Source organism: Bombus fervidus, chromosome 1 (assembly GCF_041682495.2).
Source record: "Bombus fervidus isolate BK054 chromosome 1, iyBomFerv1, whole genome shotgun sequence".
Classification (NCBI taxonomy): domain Eukaryota; kingdom Metazoa; phylum Arthropoda; class Insecta; order Hymenoptera; family Apidae; genus Bombus; species Bombus fervidus.
In genome coordinates this window covers 23,358,011-23,385,449 of record NC_091517.1, presented here as the reverse complement: position 1 = coordinate 23,385,449, position 27,439 = coordinate 23,358,011, and the positions used below count along the sequence as shown (strand labels likewise).

The window sequence follows — 27,439 nt, the reverse complement described above, 5'->3', positions numbered from 1 at the left end:
CGATATGTATGTGCATGGCCAGGTGATTATGAACCTGCTCGATGCGTGTATCGCGAAGAACGTACCGGTACGCCGCTGTCTGTTGAGCCTCTTTACCCCCGCGCAAACGCTCGTGTACAGGATCGCGTATACACGCGGCTGCATGCGCCTTTTGCACCCGCACCCGCACATCCCCAGCTGCTCTTCGAATCGACGAGATTAAAGCCAAGCCAGGTCTTTTTTACGTGTAATGCGCGCGACGTCCCCAGAATGGCGACGTTACCACGATGCCATAGAGGACGATCGAGGTCGACGCGGGAGGTCGCCGAAGGACGGATTTCTCGGAACGAGTAAAAGTCGCACCGCGAAGCAACGATAAGGGAAAATTGGAAATTCCAACGAGAGCTTCTCGTTCTTTACGACCACCCCTCCTCTTTTTTACGCCTCGCCAGGAACGTTGCGAGGTTATCGAGTCGATTACTTCGCGTAAAACTGCCCTCGAATGCTACTCTGTTTCTTGAGCGATCGGTTGTCGAGTTTGAGCGAGGCACGAAGATACGATGGTATATAGGATGTAAAAGATTGGTAGGTGAGGTTTTGAGTTTTATGTACCTATTTAGTATAAGAAGGTTTTAATGTGGCATTTGATGTTTATGGGATATGTCGGAACGCTATGAAGAAGGTTTAATGCTGATAGACTTTGCGACTGTATATATGTACGTAGGTAGCGTATAGTAAAAATATGGCAGGTTAGGTACATAAAAAGGTAATTAGGTGTTTAACTGGTTAAATGTTTGCCATTACTAGAGATGTTAATCTTTGTATTCCAGAAGTAGTTCTCTTTCGAGGAAACGAAAGAAAATTAAGACACTTGAATGATAGCGTTATTATACTGCGGATGTTTCTGCGTTTCTTTTAAAGCTACAAAAATGTACAGACTCCATATAACGCGTGAAACTATATGAAATATTCAAAGTATTGTATGATATTCATCGCAACACTCGATGAATGAAACAAATCGCTGCATTGTTTCTATTATTACCTTTTTGGCTAGTAGATTTTATGCCGAAATGATTTGACGCGATTAAGATCAATAGGTCGATTAATATATCGGTTAAGTTTCAACAAGTTACAAATTTAACGATGCTCGACCATTTATATACCGTGCGTATGTATGTAAAAATCTATTCAAACGATGTAAAATAATACTCAATAAATTAAGTGCAACGACAGCTTTCTCCATCATTTATTATTCCAGATTTAATACCAACGAAAGAGAAATTCGTTTCTTACGTTTTCAAGATTATTTCACGATTATTTCACGCTCCGTGGCCTTCGAGCAAGCCAAGGTTTCTAAAGAGCGAAAGTTATTTAAACAAACGAGACTTGGTATAACCATTACCGTGTACTTCATTTACAGCATCTGCTTGAAGTTTACACCACAGGGTGTTAAATGTAGTTATAATAGCATCTGTTTCTGTACGTCCTTGAGTTGCTAGAAGGTAATTACGTAACGCTACAAACTAATATAAATTATCACAATGGTGAGCATATAGATAGGGAAAATCATCGTACCAAATTCGATTGAATTTCGTATGCGACTTGAACATTCGAATTGAACATTCGAAAATCTGTGTTTCTAGTGCTTCGAAGTACAAGAAAAAGATCGAAATAAAATTTTGTATAACATAATTACATAGCTGAACTTACGAATAAGTATATTAAACGTAACTTTAGGCTCTTAGTAACTGACGATTACTATACAAATATTTCCATTTCTAGCATAAAAATTAGACATTTAACTTTTCATAAAAATATTAACTCCACGATGTCTTCGTGTGTAAAAAATATTCAAATGATATTATTCAAGTAAAACGATTTACTACTTTGGCATTATTCTCAACAGTTTCAACGTAACACTTCCGTGACATTTAACGACGGCTAAATATCAATCCCTCAGTTTCGAAACAATACAGGAACGAAATTTCATTCCCAGAAGTCGGAAATAAAGTAAAGTGAATTGGATCGATCCTAGCCGGCGGCAAACCAACGAAACTAACAACGCGGAGAAGGTCAAGGAGCACGTTCGATATGGACTTGCTTTAGCGGAAATTCCCAAGCGGAGGACGAACATGAGAAGGAATTTTGATGTATTAGATCGCCTTCACCTGTTCAACTTTCGCGTCTGACGATGCGATCGCTGTACGAAATCCAAACCAGTTTTCTTCTATGGACAGAAAAGATGACACTTTTTCGATCCCCTGACCATTTCGATCTCTGGTCTCTTACAATCTTATTGCACAGTGGCGTACAAGATATTCGAATGTACAGCATCGTGTAAAAATTTTAGTCCGACTACCAGGTGCGCGATATCTAAAGCGTTTGCACAATACGTTTCTAAAAATGGACAAATATTCCTATAAAATGAAACGATTTGTAGTATGCATTTTACTCCGAATCTTCAAATCAAGACGTGAAATTCCATAGACGAAATTGGCGAAACAGTTCGGTCGGTGTACCAAGAACAACGTTGTACAATAGAACATATGGTGTTCTGTATTTAGGTGATATTTCTCTCATAGCGCGAAAAGAATTAGAAGAAAAATCTCTTCTCGATAAAATTTTTCAGAAGAATTATTCTTTCTTCCAGTAAAAAACAAAAACCAGTTGTGAACTGTTAGGATAAGTACAAACGTAACTAGTGATGTTAGTTCATAACGAGATTCGTTAACGTCATTCTCGATACATGTTATTTCAAGTCAATGCTGTGCAAAAACAAAATGATCAGGAACGATTGAGAATAATCGATCGCATTCTATTTTCTTTCTCTTGAATTATCTACGTTCCTGTTTAAAGTATGTGGTAATCTAGCGAAGAGAAACTCGGTAACGCAAAGCGTATTATCAATGCGATTATGTATTTTCTTTTAGTTTTCTAAATAAATTACTTATCGATCGATCGAACCTGTGCGAATCCTTATCACAAAGTCCGATAAGAAAGTCTATTTCGTATATTCTATTTATTTCTTTATATATCATCAGTCTTTTTTCGATCGTGCTATCAGTTACAAATTATTATTTGAAATTTCAGAATTGAAACACGTCGATCTATGTCATTAACGAAAAAAAGTAGAGAATTTTTTGTCAAGTGTTTCCAATTTTCCTTTGGACTGAATCGCATTTGGCTCAACCGATCTCGTATTACACGATTTAACTTCTTAATGAACGTTTAATGCATTCGACGAAAGCCACTGCTATCAAGGGACCTTTCTATTTGCATACTCGAACGTCCGAATACTCGTCGCTTTAATAACCGTACGCTTGTCCGTGTCTACATGTACCAGACGTGTCCAAATGCTAGAGAACGTCACGGACTTCTCGAGCGATAGTGGACTAACCACGAGTCCGCTGTAATGAGAAACTTAAATGTTGAAACTATATGGAGACTGCGACTATTACTGAAACTCGCGAGCCAACCTAATTACTTGTCGTTCCGTGAACCTCTTACTGAAAAGAAACAGGCAGAACTCGAAAGCGGATTCCTGTTTCTGCGGATTTCCTTTTGTCGATTTGCTGCTTAACGTCCATTGATCTATTCCCTTCTAGGGAACCCTATGCAAATATTCGTACGTTATGACCGCCGACATTTTCGCTTAAATAGGATAGTTCGCTACGTTAAATGCGAAACAACTTTTCCCCGAATATTTATAAATATCGACGCATAAATTTTGATCAGGACGATGGTAGATATCTTTAGTGGAAATCAAGTTAATTCCTTGAACAGTTGAACTTTGTCTGGAATTTTAATTTTAATTCTTGGAAATAGAAAGTATTCGGACGAACGTTTATGATAATTTTGTTACGACAATTGTAATGGATCTACGTAATAATATTTCGATAATAATATTTATAATTTTTAATTTATTCATTAAGCACTGTGAAATTTTTTATGAAATTGCCGACTCGACGTTTATTACACACACGACAAACAACGAAGAGAAACGTTATATAATAAACGCTAAATTCGTCGATTAGACGGATGTACAAACAGTACTGTTAACGATTTTTCTCCTTGTAAGTAATATGATGCGAGTCAAGAGCTTAATAAATCGACCTTGATGTCCAATCACCTCTGATCCGTCCGAGCGACAAAGACGAAGGAACTTGGTGCATCTGGTGCTTGCCGTTTAACAGGATGGCGATTTTATTGGTCCTGACGTCAGTATTATGGGTCTGTTATCGATGCTGCATCAATTGTCCTTTAGAAGAATGCTATTTTTAGAGATTCTTGTTAACCTCTAGCGGAACGATCTTAAATATCGCAATTTACGAATCGTAAATTTCTTTGTTACATAAATTACATTTCTTTTTTTCTTTTTTTTTTTTTCAACTAGACCGCGTGAAAATATTCGAGCGACGAGACAATATATGTAACGTTACAGGAAACGTTCCGAACGAATGACGAATATTATATGTATGTAAAGCGTGGGACGTAATTTATAGCAGAGCTAAAAATCGAATACACATGTAAAAATAAACCGAATCTACGTGGTAAAACATTTTTCATCGAATACATTATATCGTAGTAATTTATTATTTTCATTCATAAACATGGATGACAACGTAAAGGGAAATAAAATAGCAAAATTGTATGGATTATTCGCGTTAGTTATGGCAGACCACGTGCACGGGGATTCCAAATTTTAACCTTGACTTATATGCAAACTCCTTTTAAATTGACTTTTTACGCGATCACAGAGCGTAATCGAATGAAACAAAATTCAAAGCAACGTGTATATACAGGCTAATCAGAAAAATCAACTTTCCATCAATTCGATATTTACGACATTGATATGTAAAAATCGCAGAAAAGATACAAAAGTGCAGAGATCCGAGTGTTATTGAAAAAAAGATGAAAAGGAATAAAACTTGCAGAAACTTGCAGAGATAAACGAAGCTGGCATGTTTCGATTAATTATCGGATACAGAATTATTCCAATTTTACTTACTTCTCGCTTCGATATTTCATCGTTATTTTTCACGTCGAACGAATGTGTCCCTCTGCAGCACGCGCGAAAATAACGATACTTTGTATGATACCGCGCGATAAATTCCACGCTCCGCGTAATTTTGATACGCGCCAGAGCTCCAATTAAATCTACCATTAATTATGCGCCGCGCCGCGCTACAAATCGATGGCCACGCGCGCGTTTTCAAACCGATTCGACGACGACGCCGGAAAATTCGGAATCGTGCCAATTATAATCCATTTTGCAACGAGCAAGTAATAGGAGATTTTATTTGTCACCGCGACACGAATGTAGCAGCGTACATTGGGAACGTTAATTGAAGGGCCAGAAAGATAGACGCATTGTCGTATTTTTCATTACGACGAACGCACCAACGCAACGTTACGATGCCCTTTGTGATTGGACTTTGCCTTCACGCTTCTGACCACGTGCACGTACACGCGAATAACGTGCGCACGCAACGTCTAGAAGTGACTTGTATATTCGTTTTTCCTTATGTAATACATAAAATGGAAATGGAAATTACAGCTTCGAGTTGCGACACACTTCTATATATTCTCTGTGCCAAGGGGATTTTTCTTTATCCCCACTTTTTTTCTTTCTTAAAGTGTTTAACCTTGTAAATGTGTTTCGAAATTTCCATATACGAATTCAACGAAAAAATAAAATTTCTTGCAATTTCTAAATAGCCATTACGATATACGTATGTCGAAGCTAGACACATTGTTATAAAAATATATTACTTAAAAATGTTTCTTCAATTTCGTTACGAGATCTTCGAATAACCCGATACAATGGAATGAAAAATGACCGAAAGAATGTAGTAGGGTTAAGACGCTCTCAATAGAAATATTCCAACCGAAGAAAAATGATTAAATCTATTTTTAAGGATAGAATCGAGGGAACGAAACGTGAGACGAAAAGAGACTCGGATCCTTCTTTCGATGAGAATATATTTCAACGATATCGATAGAAACACCGTAATATTCTTTATAGGATAGACAATCGAACGATAGCTGAGAAATAACCCTTGCAAAACAATACTAAGAAAGCGTAAGAAAAAAATTTCTATCGAGAAATAGTCATGCCGATACAGAAATTGTCGATCGATCGATTTACACGTGCTACCTGGTGGAATGCACGTGTCGGCATACGTACGATTTCTTGTAGCTCGTACCGGTCGTCACGTGAAACTATGTCGATAACTTTTTCCCGATCTGGCGACCATCCTGTTTCAAGGTGAGTCTCGTAAGTATAAAACGATGATGCTCCATCCATCGTACTAAACTAAACATCAAAAATAGAAGATTCTATCATACAAGATTGCATCAGACAAGAAGTTAGATTATTGGTCGAATGGCTTCCTCTTCGTCGATGGACCCCGCGTGATTTATCAACCACGTCATTATCTGAAATAACATCGTTCCGGTACAATGAATATACATTCGGAAAATTAACAACGATCCCAGAACACCGACGATTTTCGATGCAATCGCTGCTCGATGATACGATTTAAATCAAAATTTCCCACCGATTGCGAGATTCAATTACGCCGTTGTAATTACTACGGTAAAGCTCTCCCCGCGGTGATTTACGTGAAAATAAAAAAAAAAAAAAAAAAGGAAATCTTAATACATATCGACATGCGTATATCGTATTACAAACGAAACAACCCACGCACGAAGCTTCGTTCTAGCTGCCCAGACGATTGCGATCCGTGGCCACGGAAATCCAAACACAAAACAACACGCACGAATACCGTACAGTGTACAGGAAGAGAACAATCTGGCGGACAGACGTTAGACCTGGATTAAGGCAGCATGACGCTCCCTGACCTGGTGCGCTAATTGTGTTCCCGAACTAACAACGAGACAATGCAACCGGCATCGAGAGGACCGACGAACCGCGTAAAATTTCCAGCGAAATCGTTGCGCGAGTCCCGTCGATCAGCCGAGCGTGGAAAACACCTCGGAGAAAGAAGACTTTCCGGCCGTTTTATTGCGGGAATAAATCTCGATCGTGGCCATCCCCCTGGTCTTGATTTGCAGAAAATTCACGGATCAACGGGAATTCCCACGATGGACGATCGGCCTGGCGAAACGTCGGGGATACGAAACGGGGCAACGATGGGTCAGATTCATGGCAGCTATTAAAATCGTCGCCCGATACCGTAGAAAGGTTCAACCGAGATTTCACGGATCACTGAAAATATTCATTCGGGGAAGGAACGTTCACGCGACCGATGTGTTTCGAGTCACGTTCGTCGAAGACGATAAAACGATTTTTAGAGCGCAAGCAATCATAAACGATGCAACCCGCTGAGTCGTTGAAAGCCTTTAAGGTTTACAGCCTTCCGAATCACATCGATCTTTCTCCCGGTTTTTCGTTTCATTTCCTCATTATTTTTTTAGAAATTTTCGCTTCCAAGCGCAGTTATGATTTTGGGATATTACGTTCAAGTAAAAATAAAGTCTATAATCGTCAACCACAACTCTACGAGCTAGTTACCATGTGTGTGTAACATTTTACTAATTGACAAACTTTGATTCGAAAATTAACTTAAAATTTCACTCGTTCAGTTCGTTACGACTCTTACTCGTATCTCTATCGCGATCTATTTCTGAAAATTCTTATTAATTTATGATCCTGCGCAGGTTATCCTGGGTTAACAATGGATGAGAGTGACCTCGTAAGATAAAATCAAAAAGGTGATCTTTTTATAAAGTCGAGGAAAGAACCAAGATGAAAACCAATACACAATTCCTGCTGTTTTCCTTCCCTTCCAGCATTCTTTCCTTCGACATCCTTTTGACAGCCAATGTTTTATTCAAATATTGGCACAATACCACCGCGATACTGCATACAGAAATTCAGTCTGTCATTCCAATATATCGTACATACGTTCCACTTCTTATGATCATTTCCAATATTTCGTTTGTTTCTCATAGAGAAAATAGAAAAGTCAATTGTATCTTCGTGTAATTTTAGGATCTAAATCTTTCGAGAATTGTTTAAAAAGTTGTTTGACAAATTATCGAAATAATCTGGACTAGAAAGCTACTGCTTTTCAAAAAGACAATTCAATTTAATTTAAAACTTATCTTTGATAATATGTTATCTATATTTATTTACGTACGTATGTATTTAAGTTATTAATGTTTGCGTCATGAATTAGCAAATAACTGTAGCTTCTAATCGGTCGATAAATCGATGAATAAATTAACCGGGAAAAAAAGAGAAAAATAAAAACACTATGTTTTAAACAACACTAAGTAAATAAGTTATTGTACAGGTTACCATACCATAAATATCTATTTTGAGCCTAATCCTACCTATCAAAAACACGATTAAGAAGAAATGTGTTCTGTTCAATGGAGTATGTCGAATAGTTTTAAAATCATTTATTTCATAGAACTCTTACTCTATAGCAACTCAAGGACACTTTGCTTGATTTATATCGACCAAGGTTGTTTCTTTGACGCAACCTTGTAACTAATACGGATAGGAGTTCAGTGTCGATAACATAATCTTTCCATCGAAATAATCAAAATCCGATAACAACAATCGTCACATAAATCTCTACGTTTCTATTTTTTCACTAGTATCGGAATAAAACGTTTCATAAATAGAAACATCTGAGACGTTGTCGTATTATATGCGAAAATTTCTTCTGTATAAGAGCAATAAAAGATTTATATAGAGTACAGTGAACGTATCATAAAACTGTTACCGAATCGATGACTTAACGCTCAACAGAATACACGACACGATAAGATATTTACAAGAATCCAAGTAACCGTTATCTTAGAAAACCTAACATTTTCCCCACAACAAGACCTATTGAAAGGCCAGCTCTAGAAAAGATTACAATTCATTAAATTATACCCAATCCAAAGTTTCCCCAGAAGGTCTCACACCAAGTATTATCAAATCAACTTAACACCCGATAGAATATAAAGCGATATAAACCAATAGAAGTAAGCACAATCTAAGAAAACTTGTAACTTTTTCATCAACGGCTAAAAAGAAAATCCAGGATTCATTAAATCTCTCCCGATCCGATATTATAATAAAAGTTTTTTAAAAAATGATCTCACACCGAGGTCATCGATCCAACGCGAAGAACCGCGTGCTCGCATCGAACAAGGTCGTTATTACCGCGAGTGTGCCAAAAATACCGATCTCGGCCGGGAACCGTACAAAAATCTGTAATTTGCAATAATTTCGCGAACGGTTCCACGACCGCATTACTCGATCATAACCTGTCCGTCATATTTCTACCTTCTTTACCCTTCGCAATACCGCTTCTTCATGAATATTAATTTCACGCTCTCGAAAATATAATGCGGTAACGCCTTTATCGTTCGATCGGTCGCTGGACTGTGTTGCAACTCGCAACTCTACGCGGCTTCGCTTCTCTTTTTCTCTCGTTTCCTTTCCGCTACCTTCTGCATCTCCCACCCTTTCCACCCTTCCCTTCGACTCCTGTCGTTCGGCAGGAAGCGCATTTTATCAATATTTATGAACAGCCTGAGGTAAGGTCATTCGGAGGACGTTTTTTCGGGGCAAACATTTTGACCAAACACGCGGCCTCTTTCTTACCTGCCGCTGCTCGTCCAGATTCAACGTATACCGAGGGAATGTTAGCTTGAAATCGAGAATAGCGAAGATCCAAGTATGTTTGAATAATTTTAGATGCCTCGTCGTTTTAGTGGAACGCGTAGAACTACCACACCAGTCAAATTGATTAGTTTTACGATCTTATTTTCAAATTTCTACTTCATGTTATAGTTTTTCTCCGCAACGATGTAATGACTTTCGCAACGATAACTAAAAGAATAATATAATGAATTTTATTTTGTTTTTTATGTATTCAAACTCGAAATAATTTTGTATCAAGGCTACTTATACCAAAACCAGTCAAAATGAGCGGTACTTGTCAAAGTGTAAAAGGGTCCTGCAATCTGTTTATCGAATCCCAATTAACCAGTTTCCTCGTTTTGTACAACTTCCCACACGTTTTTACAATATTTACCGCGTATCATTCAATATGATGATGTTGATCGCTAGATGCTAACACTAGAAATACCACACCAGTTAAAAATGACTGGTTCTACAATTTTATAAATGTGTCAACCCTCAGTTGAGTCCCTTAGTCACAGATGGATTAATAATACCAAAAATGTACGACATAACATGGAATTGCTTCTGTAAGAAAGTAGTAAATCGATAAATATATAAATATTCTATTGTTACGTATTTTTTAAAGACGAGTCATTTTGATTGGTTTTGGTAGAAATAGCTTCGTGTTAACTATCGGTAGTTCCAGTGTTAAAGCACGTTCAGTGGTCTATCCAGCTCGATCTAGATTCCGTTTCGATGAAGCTTTTAACGCTTTAATCGAGATTTTGTTATAAAATTGGAGTAAAACATCTCGCGGTAATAGCAATTCTTTTATTTTTTTTTTTCAAGTTAAGGAACTTCTTTAACGACGAAAGAATACGATAGGGTCGAGAGTGATCCGAAAAACACAGACGATTTAGCTAAATTGTAGCAAAATCAACTAGTTAGAATTTATTAAGCGGGCTCAATTATCAAATACTCTTTTACTCTTAGTAAGTGCAAAAATAAAACTGTAATATCTAATTATAAAAATACCGGCAATACTTTTTCGTATAACGAGTCAGTGAACTGAAATACATAGAAAACGTTGCCCTATCCAGTTTCAACAATACCGCGCGCTAAGTGCCAGCAGTTAACTCGATTTGCTCCGAAACCGAGCAACGAGGGTCTGCTCGAGCGACAGCTCGGCCGAAAGTCCATTCTCTACACGTTTCCCGAAACAAATTCCACCGTCGCGTCAAGAATCGCACTCTTCAATGAAACTGGACACTCGTGTGGAGCAGCGTGTATGTACACGAGGAGAAATGACATTCGTGGCGGAATACATCAGAGGTCTGTAGCAGTTGGTTGATTAAAGGTATACAAAAATCCACCGATTGATACTGTAATTAACTCATTTGCATCATGGCTCTAATTAAGAAGACTGACATCCGAATTCTTCATGGAGTTTATCGGAAATTTACTGTTCAACACGATTGATAGACAATGTTACTTCGCAAATATCGCATCTTACATTCTTTATAACGGAGGAAAAAATTAAAAATTGTTTATTTAACAAAAAATTATTTAGAAATGAAAAAAAGCAGTCGCAGCGCGCGGATTAATTAAGGCAATTAGGTAGATATATTAGGTCGTCCGAAATGTTTCTTTCGTTTTATAAGAAAATAATGGATGCATAACATTTTTCGTTTTATATTATTTTATCCAATTACGTATGATTCATTTTATTCTATCAAACTAAAGATCACAACGTTCGACAAATTAGGTTTCATGTTTGTATAAAGATGCATCGTTGCAAAAGACGAGTCTGTAAAAGAAAGACACTTCTCGGACAATTTAATACTACGACTGCAAAAGGTATTAGCACACGCTTCTATTTCCCGACGAATCGTTTTTTCATCTAGATTCTATGTACATTTCATTTTCACGGTATCAAATTATTAGAATCATACGAGAGTGCTCTATCCACTAACTATAAGTTTATAGAAATATCGATTGTTGAGCTAGTTTCAGATTCTCAAGGGCTATTCTACAAACAGAGCTACTTTCTGAATAGAAGATATTGCGATGATAACATTAAGATATCGTAGGAAAATTGTCAAGCACCGAAATTTCGAGGGAAGCTCCACATCACAGAGTGAAACGTAGTACGAAAATAGTTGTGAACGATGTCACAGGTGTCACGCGGCTGTACAGACCACACGAGTCCTGGTCCGGTAGAAATTTCGACTGTATTCTTAGAAACCAGAATAGAAAGAGTATTAATAACGATAACGATACGCTGGGAACGATTCCCATAGGATCATTGGCTAATGTTTATTTATAGCTAACTATATTATTACGAAAGCAGTAATATACATTTCTGAAGAAATTTTTAATCAGTTGCATTTTAATTGCTACTTTTGTTACCACGATTTATGATAGTTATCAACTATAAGGCAACCGTTTCCACTTTATATTCGCAGTAAGAAAATTAATTACGAAACATGAGAATTAAAAATTCTGCGAGTTTCTCTACTTATTTATCTACAGATTATAGCAATAAATTTTGAAAATATATTGAGTGAACTTTTTAAACAGCTACATGGAGTGTGGTATGATTTTCAATCGGTAAACTGTATTTAAAAAGAGCAAACAGTCGTGACGTTACTATTTGCCAATTAATACAGTAGCCTGAAATTAATGAGTTCTCAACTTTCGATTTACGCAAAATGATAATTATAAGAAGTAGAAGCGAAAGTTCGGAAGTCACGAATATGTTAAAGATCTTTGCAAGTTCAAAATGTTAAAAGAATTAAAAATTCTAATAATATTATTTTCGATAATTTTAAAAGACTCGATCATTTGTCTTAGATACGACATACCATCGATATAAAAATAGCATTTCTATAGAAGCAACCCACAACTTCCTAAACAAAGGAAAGAAATTCTAATTTCTGCAAGTTTCAAATTTTTCAAGCAACGTAACAAAGACCATCGTACAATGCAGTTCGAAAATCGCAACGAAAACAAATCTCGGCCGTGAGTTACGCCGGCTGGCGTTCTAACTCGTATCATAAATATCCTCAAGTTAAATCAATTTGACCCGTGGAAACGCGTGGTGTCCAACCAAGTTTCGCCAATTTTCGAGAAACCGTTATTTACAATTTCGACGCAACAACCGGATTGAAACAACGTTCCGTGAGATTACTTTTCTTCGTTACACGAAAAACTTTTGGCGCGTCGTTTCTCGAACTTTTCGTTTGTTCTGTCAGTCAGCGAGATCCGGCTTTCCGTGGGCTGTTACTGGGAAACGCGAAAGAACGTAAAAACTGAGAAAAACTGGGAGAGGCGAGCCATGTGAAAAGTTATTTGCGTTCTTTGCGCACCTTCGTTCGACGATTTATGCGCCCAGTTTCACGTAGGCTGTTTAAAGCAAGTGTATTGTCTTTCTATCGCGTTAAACCCACCTTTTTCCTTTCTTCTTAGTATTAGTATTTATTATTAGTGCGTGATAATTTTTAAACGTTTTAAAATTTGCGAAGTGCAGATTGATGCAATTTGTTGTTTGTAGTAACGAAGACAAAATTATTCAATTAATCGAACAATACGTATCATGATCAGATTAAATAATCAAAATTCTATTGTAACATTTAGAATGACAGAAATTAGAAATTTTTTCCGTCAGATATTTATTTATTTATGTCGTAATACTGTGCGAAAATCTATTTGCAAATCTCTCGAGTATTCGCAAAGTTATTACGATCTAGCAAAATACAAAAAAGAACTTGATTTTATGGTTCCCACAGGATTAATATCATCCAGTGAGAGGTATAGTGCAATATTGCACGAAATTATGTACAAAAATAAATCAAAGGCAGAATCGTTTCCTCAAAAATTTGTCGAAAAAATATTGAATTTGAAAATTCTTTGAATATACATAAACCATGTTTCGATTATGAAATCGAATGCTCTCAGGAGTCGATAAGCGACACGCGTAATCGTGTCAAAATATTTCGTTGAATATTTTTCAAACATTGGACGAAATAAAAATAAAATCGAAAACAATATAACGATATACCAACAATATCCGTATCCATCGATAATAATCATACAGTTGATGTTCACCTGTAACAAAAGAAAAATTCCAATTTTCCAATTTTCCAATACAAAAATATCCACTTTAATCCTCGTTTATGTAATTCTATCCCATTATTTCAATATTCCATCCCATTCAGCCCATTATTCTCTAGTTTCCGTTTTCCACTTATATTCTTTCTTGTCACCTTAAGAATCGTGATCAAGGCATTGTCAATATTGTACCAAAGAAAGTTTCTTTGTCGTGGTGCAAGTGATATTTCTTTTCATCGTCAGAGCGACTCCTTTTGTCCGTTAGATCGAGCGCGATGTTCTTGTAAAAAATATCAGCAGACGATGATGGAACGGTGACTGCGCGAACTTGATGTACAGAGCTCGATCGGTTCGCGCAGTAGGGACCGATTGTTCTGGAGAAAGTCGTTCGTAAACAACGCCTCGAACCGTTTTGCAACGTTTGTTTTAGCTTCTGCTTTTTTCACGTCACATTTTTATGAACTCGAGCGACTACAATCGCTCTTGTAACGATCGTACGATGCTAAGAATAAAAGAACGAAATATCGTAGATCGTCGACCGAGTTCTGAAGAACTCTTCGTGTCTGCTTGTTCGTTCCGAATGGCTTCATTGTTTAGCACCGATTGAAGCAAGCCAGGTCTGAGGTAAAGATATTTAGGTCAAATTTTATAAATAGTATTATATGCAAGTCTAGTCTATGCACGATGTACTGACATAAAATTCTGAGAGAAAATTGTATATTGTTATAGTACCATCGAACCGATTCTCGTTTGTAGTTTTAGTATGCTATACAGATCGGCAGAAACCCAACTTTCGTGAAATTTTGTGCACTACGAATTCTAATAATTTGTTTTCTTTCAAGTACACAGGTTGACCGAATCTCGTAGAAAAACATTTTTCCTGACGGATGTATTATTACTTCCTGTCGCGTATTAATTTCGTCGAAGATATCCTCGTATTAAAGTGTCTCGATTTCAATTAGGAAAAATAATCTGGTGGATAAAATACGTCAGTCTTTCCAGTTTCACCGAGCCACCCTCCATCGAATGAGAGAGATCTCAGCGAACAATTAATCCCCTCAAAATATCACGTTTAACCCGTGTTAAAAATCCATCAACCGAGCCTATTAATTCCATTGTCACACACAATCACTGCTCCGAATCAATTTTTATTACCCCGACTAGACTGCTTTCATCCATCCATTAACTGTAGGTGCCCACCCCAAGCATTCTCTCGCAACTCGCAGCTGTTCGAAATAACTCGACGCCCAAAAGGAAGCCCTGCACCAAATCCCTCGTTAAACCATTCCAACTTAAATTTAGGTAATATCCAAAATCCCGCCTCACCATCCGTCGTTATTCGAATAAATTAGAACAAATATATTAGCGAGCCAATAAAATTCCATTTTCAGATCATCCAAAGCTACGTATCTACCGAGAAGCTATTTGCACCATGACAAAAGCGATGCACGACCGTTTGTGAACAGTTGGAACAGTTAACAGAGACGTATGATACGTATGAACACCAGTGTTTCTAAAATTTTACTAAAATTCGTCTATCACGTAGAACGTTCCTAAACGATTATAGATGCAAATGTGAGTTCTTCGCTAATACGTAGTTTAATACGTTTAATACGTAGCTAACACTAACAAACGATCGTCAAGTTTCCGTATAGTCGGCGCATACGTATTGTAGTTCGACAATGTGGTTGCACTGTACGTAGACCAACGAGAGACAAAGCGAAAAAGGAAAGAAGAAAAAAAAAACTGGAGGATCCCCTGAGACGGACGGGTCCCAATGCGTCCGTGGTGATTTACGTCTCTTTCTGGTATCGTTATTCGGTGGCACGACGGCACCAGTGCTGCACTTCGCAGTCCATTGCCGTGCGGCGCGATAAGCCGGTCGGCCATAAAACCGAAATTTCGCAGCCTCCCAAGTATAACGCCGCCATAAATCGCAATCGTAACTCTCCATTACCATTCAATAGGAATGCAGAGGGTAAAAATGGATTGCCTGAAACCGGTGTGCCGGTACTGATCTTCACGGGACGAGACGAGCATGCTCTATTTGCCACCAAATCGAGGCAGTCGAGGTTACTCGCTGTTGACGAGTTATGCGAGCCGCTAAGCGCTGGAATGCGTCACTCGCGATGTAATTGTAATATTACGTAACGCGGATACGCCTGTTGTCGTAGCGTGAAAAAGGCCGATCCTCGTGGATACGCAGCCTGCTCGAGGTTGAAGCACTTCAGTGACCGTGACTCGGGTGTTGAATCGCTGGTGATCGTGTGTAAGTACGTTGGAAAACAGTCAACGCGGTTACGCGTCTAAGTTAATTTGGGTTTAGAATGTCGGGAACATTTCGAGTTACTAAGCTTAGACCTTACGTATTTTTTTAAGTGACGGAGATCGAGATTAGACTAAGAATGTTTACGAGATTTTATATACTTATGAGGATAGATAGATAAATTGGTTTCACCTACTATAAAATATTTTCTATTTTATACATATCACAAATTTCCAGAGACGTAACTGATTACGAATCGCTTAAATATTATATAATATTATAACGTATTTACGTATGTGGAGTAGTACGAGCAGATAGAATTAATTTTAGTCTAATAGATTACTTAAAGTTTAATCTATGAATTTAGTAGGATTAATTAAAATCCGAGCACATATCTTATTGTTAGAGATCGAAAGATTATACGTGAAAATGTAATTTACTTTATTAACTACCCAAGGTCTTAAGCTTGTTAGAGTAAACTACCGTAATGAATTGAATTATATTGCAGCTACCAACCAAGTGACTAACCGAGTGAACTTTCGGTATAAATATGCATTACTAACTGCCAAGTAATTACCTATATAAAGTATCTAAATATCTACGTACATAAATATATCAGCGCGGAATAACCATTATTCTATTCAGTGGATTGTGAGCGGTTCTTGTTTCAAGGATATCGCAGTGAAGGAACCGAGAAGTTTTACCTCATCAATCTACTAATATCTTTACTTCTAACTATAAAATTTTGATACTCGCTAAAATCATACTGTCTGAAAACCCACAAAAATGAATATCTAACTATCCAAGGAAAGATTTATAGTCAATCACAAAAGTTTACATGTATTCCACGAATTTTTTTTTATAATCTGGCTCATCGAAATAAACTACAAAATGCATTCTACGATAATGAAAGAATACTCCACGTCGAATCACGATATGAATTCCTCGTTAAAAATCAATCAAAACATTTGTCACGCAGAGTTCGTAAAAAGAAGAAAACTTACGCGTAATTTCAGTAAATAACGTTGGAATCGTTGCAAGCTACAGAATATAAAGCGTCTAACTCGCGAACGAACGATAAACTTTCTTCCACCGTGAATGGAACGAAATCGTGACGTAATTAACAAGGGGGACATCGAGTCTCCGTTGCAAGGATAATACGATGCAGGAGACAAAGTGCATCGATCATGGTGAAAGCAAAATGATCGTTTGGCTTTCCACGTAGTTATCCTTTGCGTTCGATCGTAGATCAAGATGTTTATCGTTTCGCGTTAAAAATCGCGGTGGAGAACACGCGTAAATTCACCGACGCGTCTCGTTACATTTTCCGAGGAATAAATTCGAGAGAATGCGCACTATAAATTCTGGTTCCTGAGTACAGCTTTGCTCATAAATTCGGAGCACGGCACTGCTTTAGCATACGCGCGACAGAATGTGCGAGGGTAAAGAGGATTTTTATGAAAGAGAACGTCAAAGAATATAAAAGGCGGTTCGCAGCTCGTACGTGCACACTGTTGCACCGACTCTTCCTAAGGATGTCAGTTTACCAAATATTTATGCGTGGCCACCGTTCTACACTGTAGAAAATAACCATCTTCCTTTTAATAAGCGAAAAAGCGGAGCCCGTTCGATATACGCCGTTTATGGGCACGGATTTCTCACCGTGGAATAACGCAAAACTTACGAACGAAACGATACAAAATATTTACATTGCATTATTTATATTACATTCGTAATAATCTTTGAAACGAATTCAAATTAAAATATGAAGAATGCGAAACAGATGTCAAAATAATCGATATATTTAGACAATATCTATGCCATAAATTAACAGAAAACAAAACTTATCCTTTCCGTCCCAACACAAACTGGTTGGAAAGAACTTCTTCTGTTCGAATCGCGGATTTTTTAGCCGCGGCTGAACCGGTCCGCTTTAAACGCATCGTGAAGCTGCGTCAAGGATGCCTTTGGAAAGGGCGAGGCCGAATTTAACCGCAGCAAAGGACAGGTAAAAGAGTTACACGGAAAGAACCCAGCAACGTTCGCGAGATAACCGGTACACCAGCACACGGTACCTATAGGTATATAATGCTCAGACCATAAACGTACTTTTTATTCCTTTGCCGTGAGGGTAACGCTTCTCGGTCCCGTTATGTCGGCGAACTGCCGAAGGAGGGCCCAAAGAGTACCGACCAGCATCTTTCGGAACACTCGAATCTTTCAGAAGCACCAGGCTACGTCCGAAACAGCTTTAAAATTAACCGCATCGTAATTTCTTCACGATCGAATCCGCTTCGACGTGTAGGGAGAAAAAGGTGAGGAAGAGAAAAGGTTTCGTGGAAATAAAGAAGCAGCGTCTAGATTGCGAGAACATCGATAGTTTTTTTACTCGATCATTGCTCGTGAAGAATAATGTAAAATTTAGAAAGTGTTCGATGATTACTCTATGCTTCAAATTGTACGAGTAATTCTGTAACGTTAATGGCCTTTTATTAAAATTCTATGACGCTAATAAAATTGTTGCATTAGAATTCAGAAGGAATGTATTTAATGGTATTTGCTGAAGAACGTAAATGTCTATCGTCGTTTTAATATAAAGTCTTACATAGTATTACGCAAGAGTTGTAACAGATTCTTCGGTAGCAGTAGCAGAAAATTATGATCAAGACTGAAATTACAGCCAATCTCTGCATCAATTAATCGCGCATAGGCTTCCAGCTAACCAAAGCAATAATACGGCGCATATATCTTATGAAATACAAGTGAAATAGTTATCGCGAAAGACCGCGTTTCCAAAATTCATCTCTAAATGTATATATATATTGGATTTATTATATTGGAAAACGAACCACTCACAATCGTGACAGAAAATCGCTTCGAAACCATAAAAAGTCACGACCAACGGCAAAAAGCACGCTCTTGAGAAGTGCTAAATACGATCGGTGAAAGTTCATGCAAGTTAATCCGGAGGACGTCAAGCTGGAAGAGTGGCGTTTTCGAGTCGGATACGAACGTAGCCCGAGACAGGTCGTGGCTGGCCCGTTGAATGCGGAAGGAATAGCGCGCGACCGACCGACCGACCGGTCCCTCCGTTGGCAGCCGCGTGTTGTTCAACATTGCGACACGACGACGCAATTGGGTCAAAGTGGTGCAGTCACGAAGGTGGCCGACCGAGGTTTCAGCGATACTGCAGTAATCGTGCATTTAACCGTGCACCGGGACCTCTATGAGAATAGTTGCGGCTGAAGGGCTGTTTCAGAAACGGTGCCACGAACAAAGGAACCACGTGCACGCTTGCTGCGCTTCTGCGCTCGTGTCGCCTGACCTCTCTCTACTCTGGATACCCTTCCCTTTTTCTCCTTTATTCTATCTCTCTTTGTCCGTCCATTTCCCCCTCTCGTTTTCTCTCATTGTTCGCCCATTCTCCGCTCCAGCACCGTCTATAGTGTCTATATCTTCGTCTATTGTTCGTTCACCGGCTGTTTGTCCCTGATTCTAGCTACACCAGATGGACACGCGTGCATGTACGTGTCCCACCGGACAGTTTACAGAAAGCACGCGTGCACGATTAGGTGAATGAAGCGCGTCAGCGTGTCAAAGCAAGCACCGCAAAGGTGTCACGACGACAAAGCTATCTGGACATGATCGTAAAACCGCTTTCGCGACCGCGACGCAGCCGACCGACCTGGACCTCTCACGAGCTCAGTTCCAGCGCTGGCTGTCAAAATGATAGGCGACACCGTGTAACAGACCAGCGCCCAACGAGTTCTACGTACGATGACAATGAGCTGTCTCGAAGACCTTGGAAATCTAGAGTCTCCGAGAAACTGGATTATCAACTGTTTCAACACGTTCTTGGGACGTTAACTAGAGAAAGATTTGTTTCCTAACTAGAAAAATACTTTGAATTCGGTAATTGAAGAAGGGCTGAAAATTGCCAGACCAATCGAAGAAGAGTAATAGAATATCGGAGTTTTATTCGTTCGAAACGTTTGTAGATGCTTAATAGGAACAAATCTTATCTGTAGAGGGAGGAAGAAAACGCTTGCGAGATGATAAATTGGAGTGGAAACCTGTTTATACTTAATGACCCACTCTTGGAATATTGCGCCAGCGAAATAATCGAAGGTTCTGGTATCTTTTATTCTCCGTCCATGAGTTACATTTGTGCCGTATGCAAAGACAGTATATATGAATGTTTCGAGACATTCTAATACAGGAATGTTCGAATCATAGTAAATACTTACGAACAGATCTGTCGCTCATAGGTTGCGACCTTTGGAAAAATGTAAAAAGGTTGACGTATTGACTTTTCTTATTTTCTCTCATAACTTTCGTCCTTTCCCTGTAGACCATTTTAATCCTATTTTCGCTGTCACGCGTATCTTACAACCGATCTCTTTCAGAAAAGATACCATTGTTCTTCATTTTGTTGTTGCCTTTCAGTTTTTAAACTCTCGCATTCTTCCTTTATTCTTTCGATCCAAGTACCAAGTGGTCTTCTTTTAAGTGCTTCTCTCTTCTAACTTCTTCTTTTAAGTTCTATCGCAATAATCTGGAAGGCGTACTACTCTTTATCCTTGTTGTCTCTCTATTCCTCTTTCTTTCTTGCTTATTAATTTACGCTTTCTGTATAATAATTCTTACTTAGACGAATTTAAAATTCTCTCCGCATACCGTGGCAAAAATTATGCAACATCAATCGTGCGGCATCGTTCGTTACACATTCAGCGTGCCTACACCGGTATTAATTACCGTGCAGTACGCGGCGAGCGAACAGTAACAATCACCGAAAGATAAGCCGGTGGCGAATGCACGAAGCCGCAGCTATCCGCGAGATCGCGGCTACATATATCTATGTATGTATGTATGTGCATATATGCTGTTCGGGTTTACGCAAAGCACGCTCGCGCGATCCAATGAATGAAACACGTAAACGTGCCAGGTCGCGGAGCCACGAACGCCACGCAGCTATACGCAATCGGATTCTCTTGGTGTGCGGGAGAGAGAGAAAGAGAGAGAGAGAGAGAGAGAGAGAGAGAGAGAGAGAGAGAGAGAGAAACAGCAGCAACTGAGGGAACGACAACCGGAGAAGATCCCACAAGATCCCCTGGCCATTAATGAATATAGTTACGCGCGCGAAATTTATGATCTCCCTCTCTCCCTCTCTCATCCCTCTTTACTGTCGTAATACGCCAAGCATATATTTCTCCATTGGCTAGGTGCTTAATAACGTCGATTTATAATAGTTAGCCGACCAGACGACTTTGAGAAGCGTGCAACCGCTGCCTCGATATCGCGCGACGAACATCTAATAATAAATTTTGAAGAATTACTCGGCCCAAGGTGAAGTTCGGCAAACGCCACGAGGATCGTTCGCCTCGCATCCGGCCACACTTTCCGTCCATTTTTCCCTCGACGATATAATTTATCGCATCGACCCTCCTCCGTTCCACTGATTCAATGTAATATCAGCAGTCGTCTTAAATCGTCGGGGAGCCACATCGTGATACCAAGAGACGTGGTTTCGAAGAAAGTTTCAGGATGGGTAGTTTGGTTAATGGTACTCTGATTGGGAATTAATCTAATCGGTGCTCCGGGCATCGGAGAGTAGAGATACTCCGAAAGTGATTTCACCACGAGTTTCCGAACAGTTCATAATATTGCGCGGATGTAATGTATTTGTTACATTCTTTTGGGATTTAAGATTCTTTCAGAAAATGGTTAGATGAAATTATGAACGTACAATCTGATATCTATGTCTCGAGAAAACTTGTTTCGAGTTTAACCGAAGGAAATTTCCATATCTTATGCGCACTCTTGTTATACTTGTATGATCTTTACCATGCTCCTTGGTTAAAACGTCCTATCTACCATTTCGAACTATACCGTTGCATTCCATCGATAGAACAAAATTTCATTTTTGATTCATTAGCATTGATCATTTATATACTGGTGCTATTTGTAATTTTTCTAATCGTCAACTGTAAATTTGCATACCTTGATGCAGTGACCGTTACATTCTATCTCGGAAATTCAAAGTGCAAAGAGACAACATTACTATTGAATGGCCTGATAGAGCTAGAGTTATCGGTAAGTACTTCCTGGCGAACTTCGATGAAAAAATTCATTCGACTATTCCTCCACGGTGCTACCGTGGTGCGGTAACTCGTGCTATTTGAAATTTTCAAGCATACATTACGCCGACCGGTATCAGGGCGGATTTCATAAATATTAATATCAAGGAAAGAAAATTCATCCCTCTCCGGCGCGATTTTGTCCGGGGATATAAATATATTTCCGTGTACGTATTACACGTCGAGGCAGACGTTAAGGGAGGGTTGAGTAAAAAGGAAACCTGTCCCTGGCGGGAAATTTCTGCGATCTCGAGAATCCTTGATACTGGCAGCAAGTGGCAGCATTAAACGAGAATCCTGTCTGACGATGAGAATAATTTCTGTCCCCCCGGCCCTCAAAGAGGTTCCGTTACAGATGGATCTCCTCGCATTACCATACCAGCAGCCGTGCCATATTTTTCCGTTATCGTAAAACATTTGTTTAAACACCTACCGTGGCATTCTTCCCATAGCTATTCATCTACGTCGTTTATCGAGGCGAACGTAAGCGATAGATGACGAACATGCTCGACGATTTCTTTGTAAGACGCTTTAATAGCTGTGAATGGACTTTATCAAAAGCTTGCGTTCGTGGTCATTTTATACCATAGTAATTTAACACTTATACGTAGTGATAATGTATTCTCAGTACGCTATTTGTCGTTTAACAGAATGTTTATGTTTGGAACAGACAACGTTGTCGTTTTACAGTTCGACAAAAGAGAATCGAATAATTAATTAATTTTACTATGTTGCATCTTTTAAAATATCAAATATGTTATCAAGTGACAGTGTCGTTCGAACGAAGAACTCTGCGTATAATATATCGAAAATAAAATACCAATCCTTATGGAATCATCGGAATTTGAACAACGCTTTTGATAAATTTCCACAGCAGTGGCACTCGAATCCGGATCTGCCATCGTTCGTTCTAACCGACCTACGCAGGTCGTTGAATTCCCCTCGCTTGAGTCTAACATCTAACGCAAGCATAGTCGTGTAAGAGACTTCGAACCATTAAACTAAAAGAGGGGGAAAAAAGAGTGAAAAAGAAAAGAAAAAAAAAAAAAAAGAAAAAGGGCAAATGAAAAGTGTTGGTTTTTAAGCAATCAAGTACATCGTTAGCGGCGCGCAAAAAATCCTATGAATTATACTTTCGCGATAGATACCGCATGGCGGCGCCGCGGGCCGCTTGATGGAGCATTAATTCGCCCTCGCTCTCGATCTCTCGATAAACGATGAATTAAGAGGAACGCTGTCGTTGCAGAGCGAGAAAGATGAACTCACCCTATGAGGCGCCCGTAGAAGTCGATGCACCGCTGCGAGCTGGTTAATTAGTGGCAAGGTCGCGCTGAAGGTGTGCACAGGCGGCCTAGGTGGCTCCGGATAGGAGCTCGCATAGGCAAACGGATCGACGTCATTCAGATACTGCACTCGGCACGTCAGAGACATCTCGCGGGCCCTCTGTATCTTGACCGTAACGGCCGATTGTTGTCCGATAGGGTCTTTTTTTCCACGATCCAAAGAAGGCAACACACAGGCTTGTTTCGCGTCGCGAGAGTCCTTTTCCTTCCTTCTCACTCGCACTCTATACGCGTCTTTTCTTTCTCTTTCCTTCTGTCTCTGTTTTACCGGACCGCACGACCGCTTTACGCGAACGCACGAACCAGTTCGTCGTACCGCCGATTTATTTTCATTCGAGTCGCCGGCTACAACCAACCGAGAAAACGAACCTTGCTCTCGTTCCTTCTTTCTCTAACGCGCTGTCTCCACCGTTCACGCCAGCCCTCTGTTCCTTTTTCCCTGTATCTCTTTCTTCCTCCTCACGTTCCATTCGCGTCTACCGGCTCGACGACGAAACAGAGGCTCACGTGAATACCTTGATCGCGGTGAACCGATATTCTCTTTCTCTACTCCGACCACTTCTCATCCGTTCGTGAGTTTGTTTTATGAGAACAGGAGAGAGAAAGAGAGAAAAAGAGAGGCACACCGCGAGCGACCGTGGAAAGCTGCCGATTTATTTTTGTCTGAGCGACGATGGAGATTCGTGACGGAGGAAAAAGTGCCGCTATTTTGTCTCTGCAGCTTTTCGCGCTCTTCCATCGATCGATCGGTTTGTAGTGTGTATCTGGAAATTGGGTTTTTAATGGTAACGTGAATATCATTGACATTGCGATGGAAATATCATCAAGGAAAATATAAATAGTTTTATATCTTCCTTCTTTTTTTTTTTTTTTTTAGTTACATAGTTTCTTAAAGTTTCTTTGTAAAAATACATATTCAAGAACGTGTTATGAAATAATAAAAAATAAACTCAACAAATCGTATTCGACGTTTACGGTTCGTACGTGCAAAAGTGACAATGTAGAAACTGTAACAACCTTTGACTCCGGTGACCAGGTGAATAAGAAACCGCGCCGTTTTCATACGGTCGATGACCTTTAGATTTTCCTTTCACTCGTCTGTCGGCTTGTCGGCCGAAAGTGGAATGATCGGAAGAGGTAATTTTCATTTACCTTCAAGGTTACGAACGCTCTGACATACCGTGCGTTCTTCAACCTTACTTCACGACACAATGAACCAAATTATCCCATAAAATTCCGATATCCATCAAAATTAATAAATCATACGTATTTTCTTCGCTATAACAGAGAACAGTGTTGACAAACAAAATCTACGGAAATATTTACGAAACACGCTAATTCCCCCGGATTTTCTATATACACAATTCAAAACATCTGCGCATACGAACATATAAGATTCGTCGCGTCGTACCTATCTCGCGCGCGAGAAGTATTATACAAAAACATCGATCTTCCACGCTCCGCGCATGACGCGAAATTTCTACACGGTGTCCGGTGAATCGCAATACCGTGCCCCGCCGATTCGTTCGTGTCACGAAAATGGATCAAACGACATCGATTCTCACGTTTTCGTCTTTACGTTTCACACCGATATTCAATTCGAGGAGGAATCGCGAGAAAATCGACGTTCGTCCGGAACGAATTTACGAAGTGTCAATTATCCACGCATGCCAACCAGTCTTGTCATCCTCTCTTATTCGCATTGTTCTTACCCGTTGCATGGGCTAGCTCTTCTGCGAACCGGCTCGATGGTGCTCACAGGACAGAAAAAAAGGAGAGAGATGGAGAATAAAGAGAGAGAAATACCGAATAAGCGAGAAAGAAAGATAGTAGTTAGGGAAAGAGAGAGATGGAGGACGACAGAGGGGAAGAGAAAGAGAGAAAGAAAATGGCGAGAAGGGAGAAGAGAAACGCGGGGGAGGAAGATAGAAGGGAAAACGAGTCTGCGCCATGCCACGAATGTAATCGTGCCTGTAGTCGACGAAAGATTCACGATCAAGATGCGATCGTAACGTAAGATCGTGCTTAAGAGGATTTCCAAACTCGTCTGCATCAACAAATCCACGATGGACCGATGTTTTCGCGCGGACCCGGCGACAAACTCGACCGTTCCACGGCCGGTGCCAACTTTTCGGTATGCTCGCCGGTATGCCGCTATCAAAGGAATTTCACCGACCCGGCGTTGCTTTCTCTGTCTATTTTATATGCGAGTCGACTTTTCGTTAGAAATACAAATTCTCTTTTGACAGGATTCCTGGAACGGCAGTGGAACTCGGACTGTTTCCAGAAAGCATTCGAAACGGTAAACAATTTCAGCTTGATTCGACTACTTTCATAATAATGCGAGAAAAAATTCAACGCAATAGATTTATAACGTACAAACGTGAAACTTAAAACGGTCGGTAAACTTATACAATATGATCGTTAAAACGAATCATGCGAAAATCCCCGAAAATCGTATCAAAAAATTTGTACGTTTCTCGCGTTTACGAACTACGACAATTAACTGACAATCGTACACGTTAGATCCAGACAAAAAAATCGACAGAACTTCGTAAACCGGACCTGTGGTTAAAGACTACATAACTAACCTAACCTCCAAAATAAATAACACGCCCCGGTAGCAGCGGTAACCCATCCAAACTAGTCGAGACATTCCAGAGAAGTATCGATTGGAGTGCCCTTGTGACTCACGAAGAAGTTTCATTTATGCTATCATCGTATGGTATTCGTAATAAATTGACAGCTCCTTCAATGTCACTTTCAAACGTACGTCGAATTGATAGAACAAATTTCACGTTACCTGTGGCACTGACTGGTCAGTTATCGAACGACATCGCTCGATCGTAACGGCCAGCCGTTGATGTTCGATTTTTGGAGCAGTGTCTGGACCAGAAGCCGGGAGGAGAACAACGATATATACAGTAAACGAACTGTCGAACCGGAGTCTGCGCGACAAAAACTCAGCTCGAGTGAGCGCGAACGACACGCGCGCTTCCCGCGCACGGAAACGCGCGTCACCTTGATCCGTGATCGCGTACGACACTCGTCAAAATACACACATTAATCGACGATACGTGAACGAAAATAACGCGGAATCATAAAACTGGATAAGAGAGAAAATGAGAGAAAAATACACAATCAACAATGTATCTTACCTCGCGAGCGGCCGCCGCGACACTGAACGCCACGGACACCTGTCGCCACTAAGGCGACAGTGGCGCCGCCGTGCGGTCAACCCCCTCCCTATTCCGTCCCGGCTACAAAGGACACCCTGGAACGATGCCGTAAGACAATATTTGCTGTCTTTATTACCAAAATTGCTGTTTACCGCTGTTGCATAAATGAAATTATGTACCTATAATGATTTGGTGTGATAATTTCAATTAATCTCCTGTTATGAATTGTGTAAATATCGATTAGCCAGGAATATTTATGTGCGTTTCTCAGAAGGTGAAAGTATACAAAATGTTTGAAAGACGATTTGTTCACTTATTGTTTATGTGTAGATGATTACGTTTTTTTTTTTTTTTTTATCATTGACAGAGTAATTTTAGATATACGTTAACAAATCGTTATTATTAATTGATTTTTTTGTTAAAGATTAATTCATCATCGTCGTACGGAAGCAATTTAAACGATGATCTTTTATATCTTACTTTTTAATGAACCAACCGATGATTCATTATTTCGCTGATGTAATGTTTAATTTAGATACACGTATACATAGAGTAATACCTCATTCGTGCTAGATGTTTTGTAACAAACGTTCACACATCTAAATTTCGAGATAATTGCAGATTAAAGTCAGTATTACATTAATTTATCGGTACTTGGAGATGTTCCAATAATATTATTAGAAGCAAGAAAAAATACAGTAATCGATAAATTTATTTCAAGGTTCTTAATGTTTTAATGTTTTGTCTTTAATCGCACTTTATATGATTGCCGT

General features: G+C 39.3%; 2 protein-coding genes across 5 annotated transcripts in view; both read right to left on the bottom strand.

The window, feature by feature from the left end:
- Fhos (Formin homology 2 domain containing) overlaps positions 1-23,739 on the bottom strand; it is a 241,577-nt gene extending 217,838 nt beyond the window's left edge. For 2 of the 3 annotated variants that reach the window (XM_072022637.1, XM_072022646.1), the window contains exon 1: positions 23,411-23,739. In XM_072022637.1, coding sequence (XP_071878738.1) covers positions 23,411-23,575 — 165 coding nt within the window. In that variant the 5' untranslated portion in view covers positions 23,576-23,739. The remainder of the gene's footprint in view (positions 1-23,410) is intronic. The other variant, XM_072022619.1, reaches the window with a different exon arrangement.
- Positions 23,665-27,439, bottom strand: part of LOC139998171 (uncharacterized) — a 38,436-nt gene continuing 34,661 nt past the window's right edge. The window contains exons 10-11 of one of the 2 annotated variants that reach the window (XM_072022517.1): positions 26,646-26,761; positions 23,665-24,251 (exon numbers count right to left, since the gene is read on the bottom strand). In XM_072022517.1, the coding sequence (XP_071878618.1) occupies positions 24,071-24,251; positions 26,646-26,761 (297 nt within the window). In that variant the 3' untranslated portion in view covers positions 23,665-24,070. The remainder of the gene's footprint in view (positions 24,252-26,645; positions 26,762-27,439) is intronic. The other variant, XM_072022524.1, reaches the window with a different exon arrangement.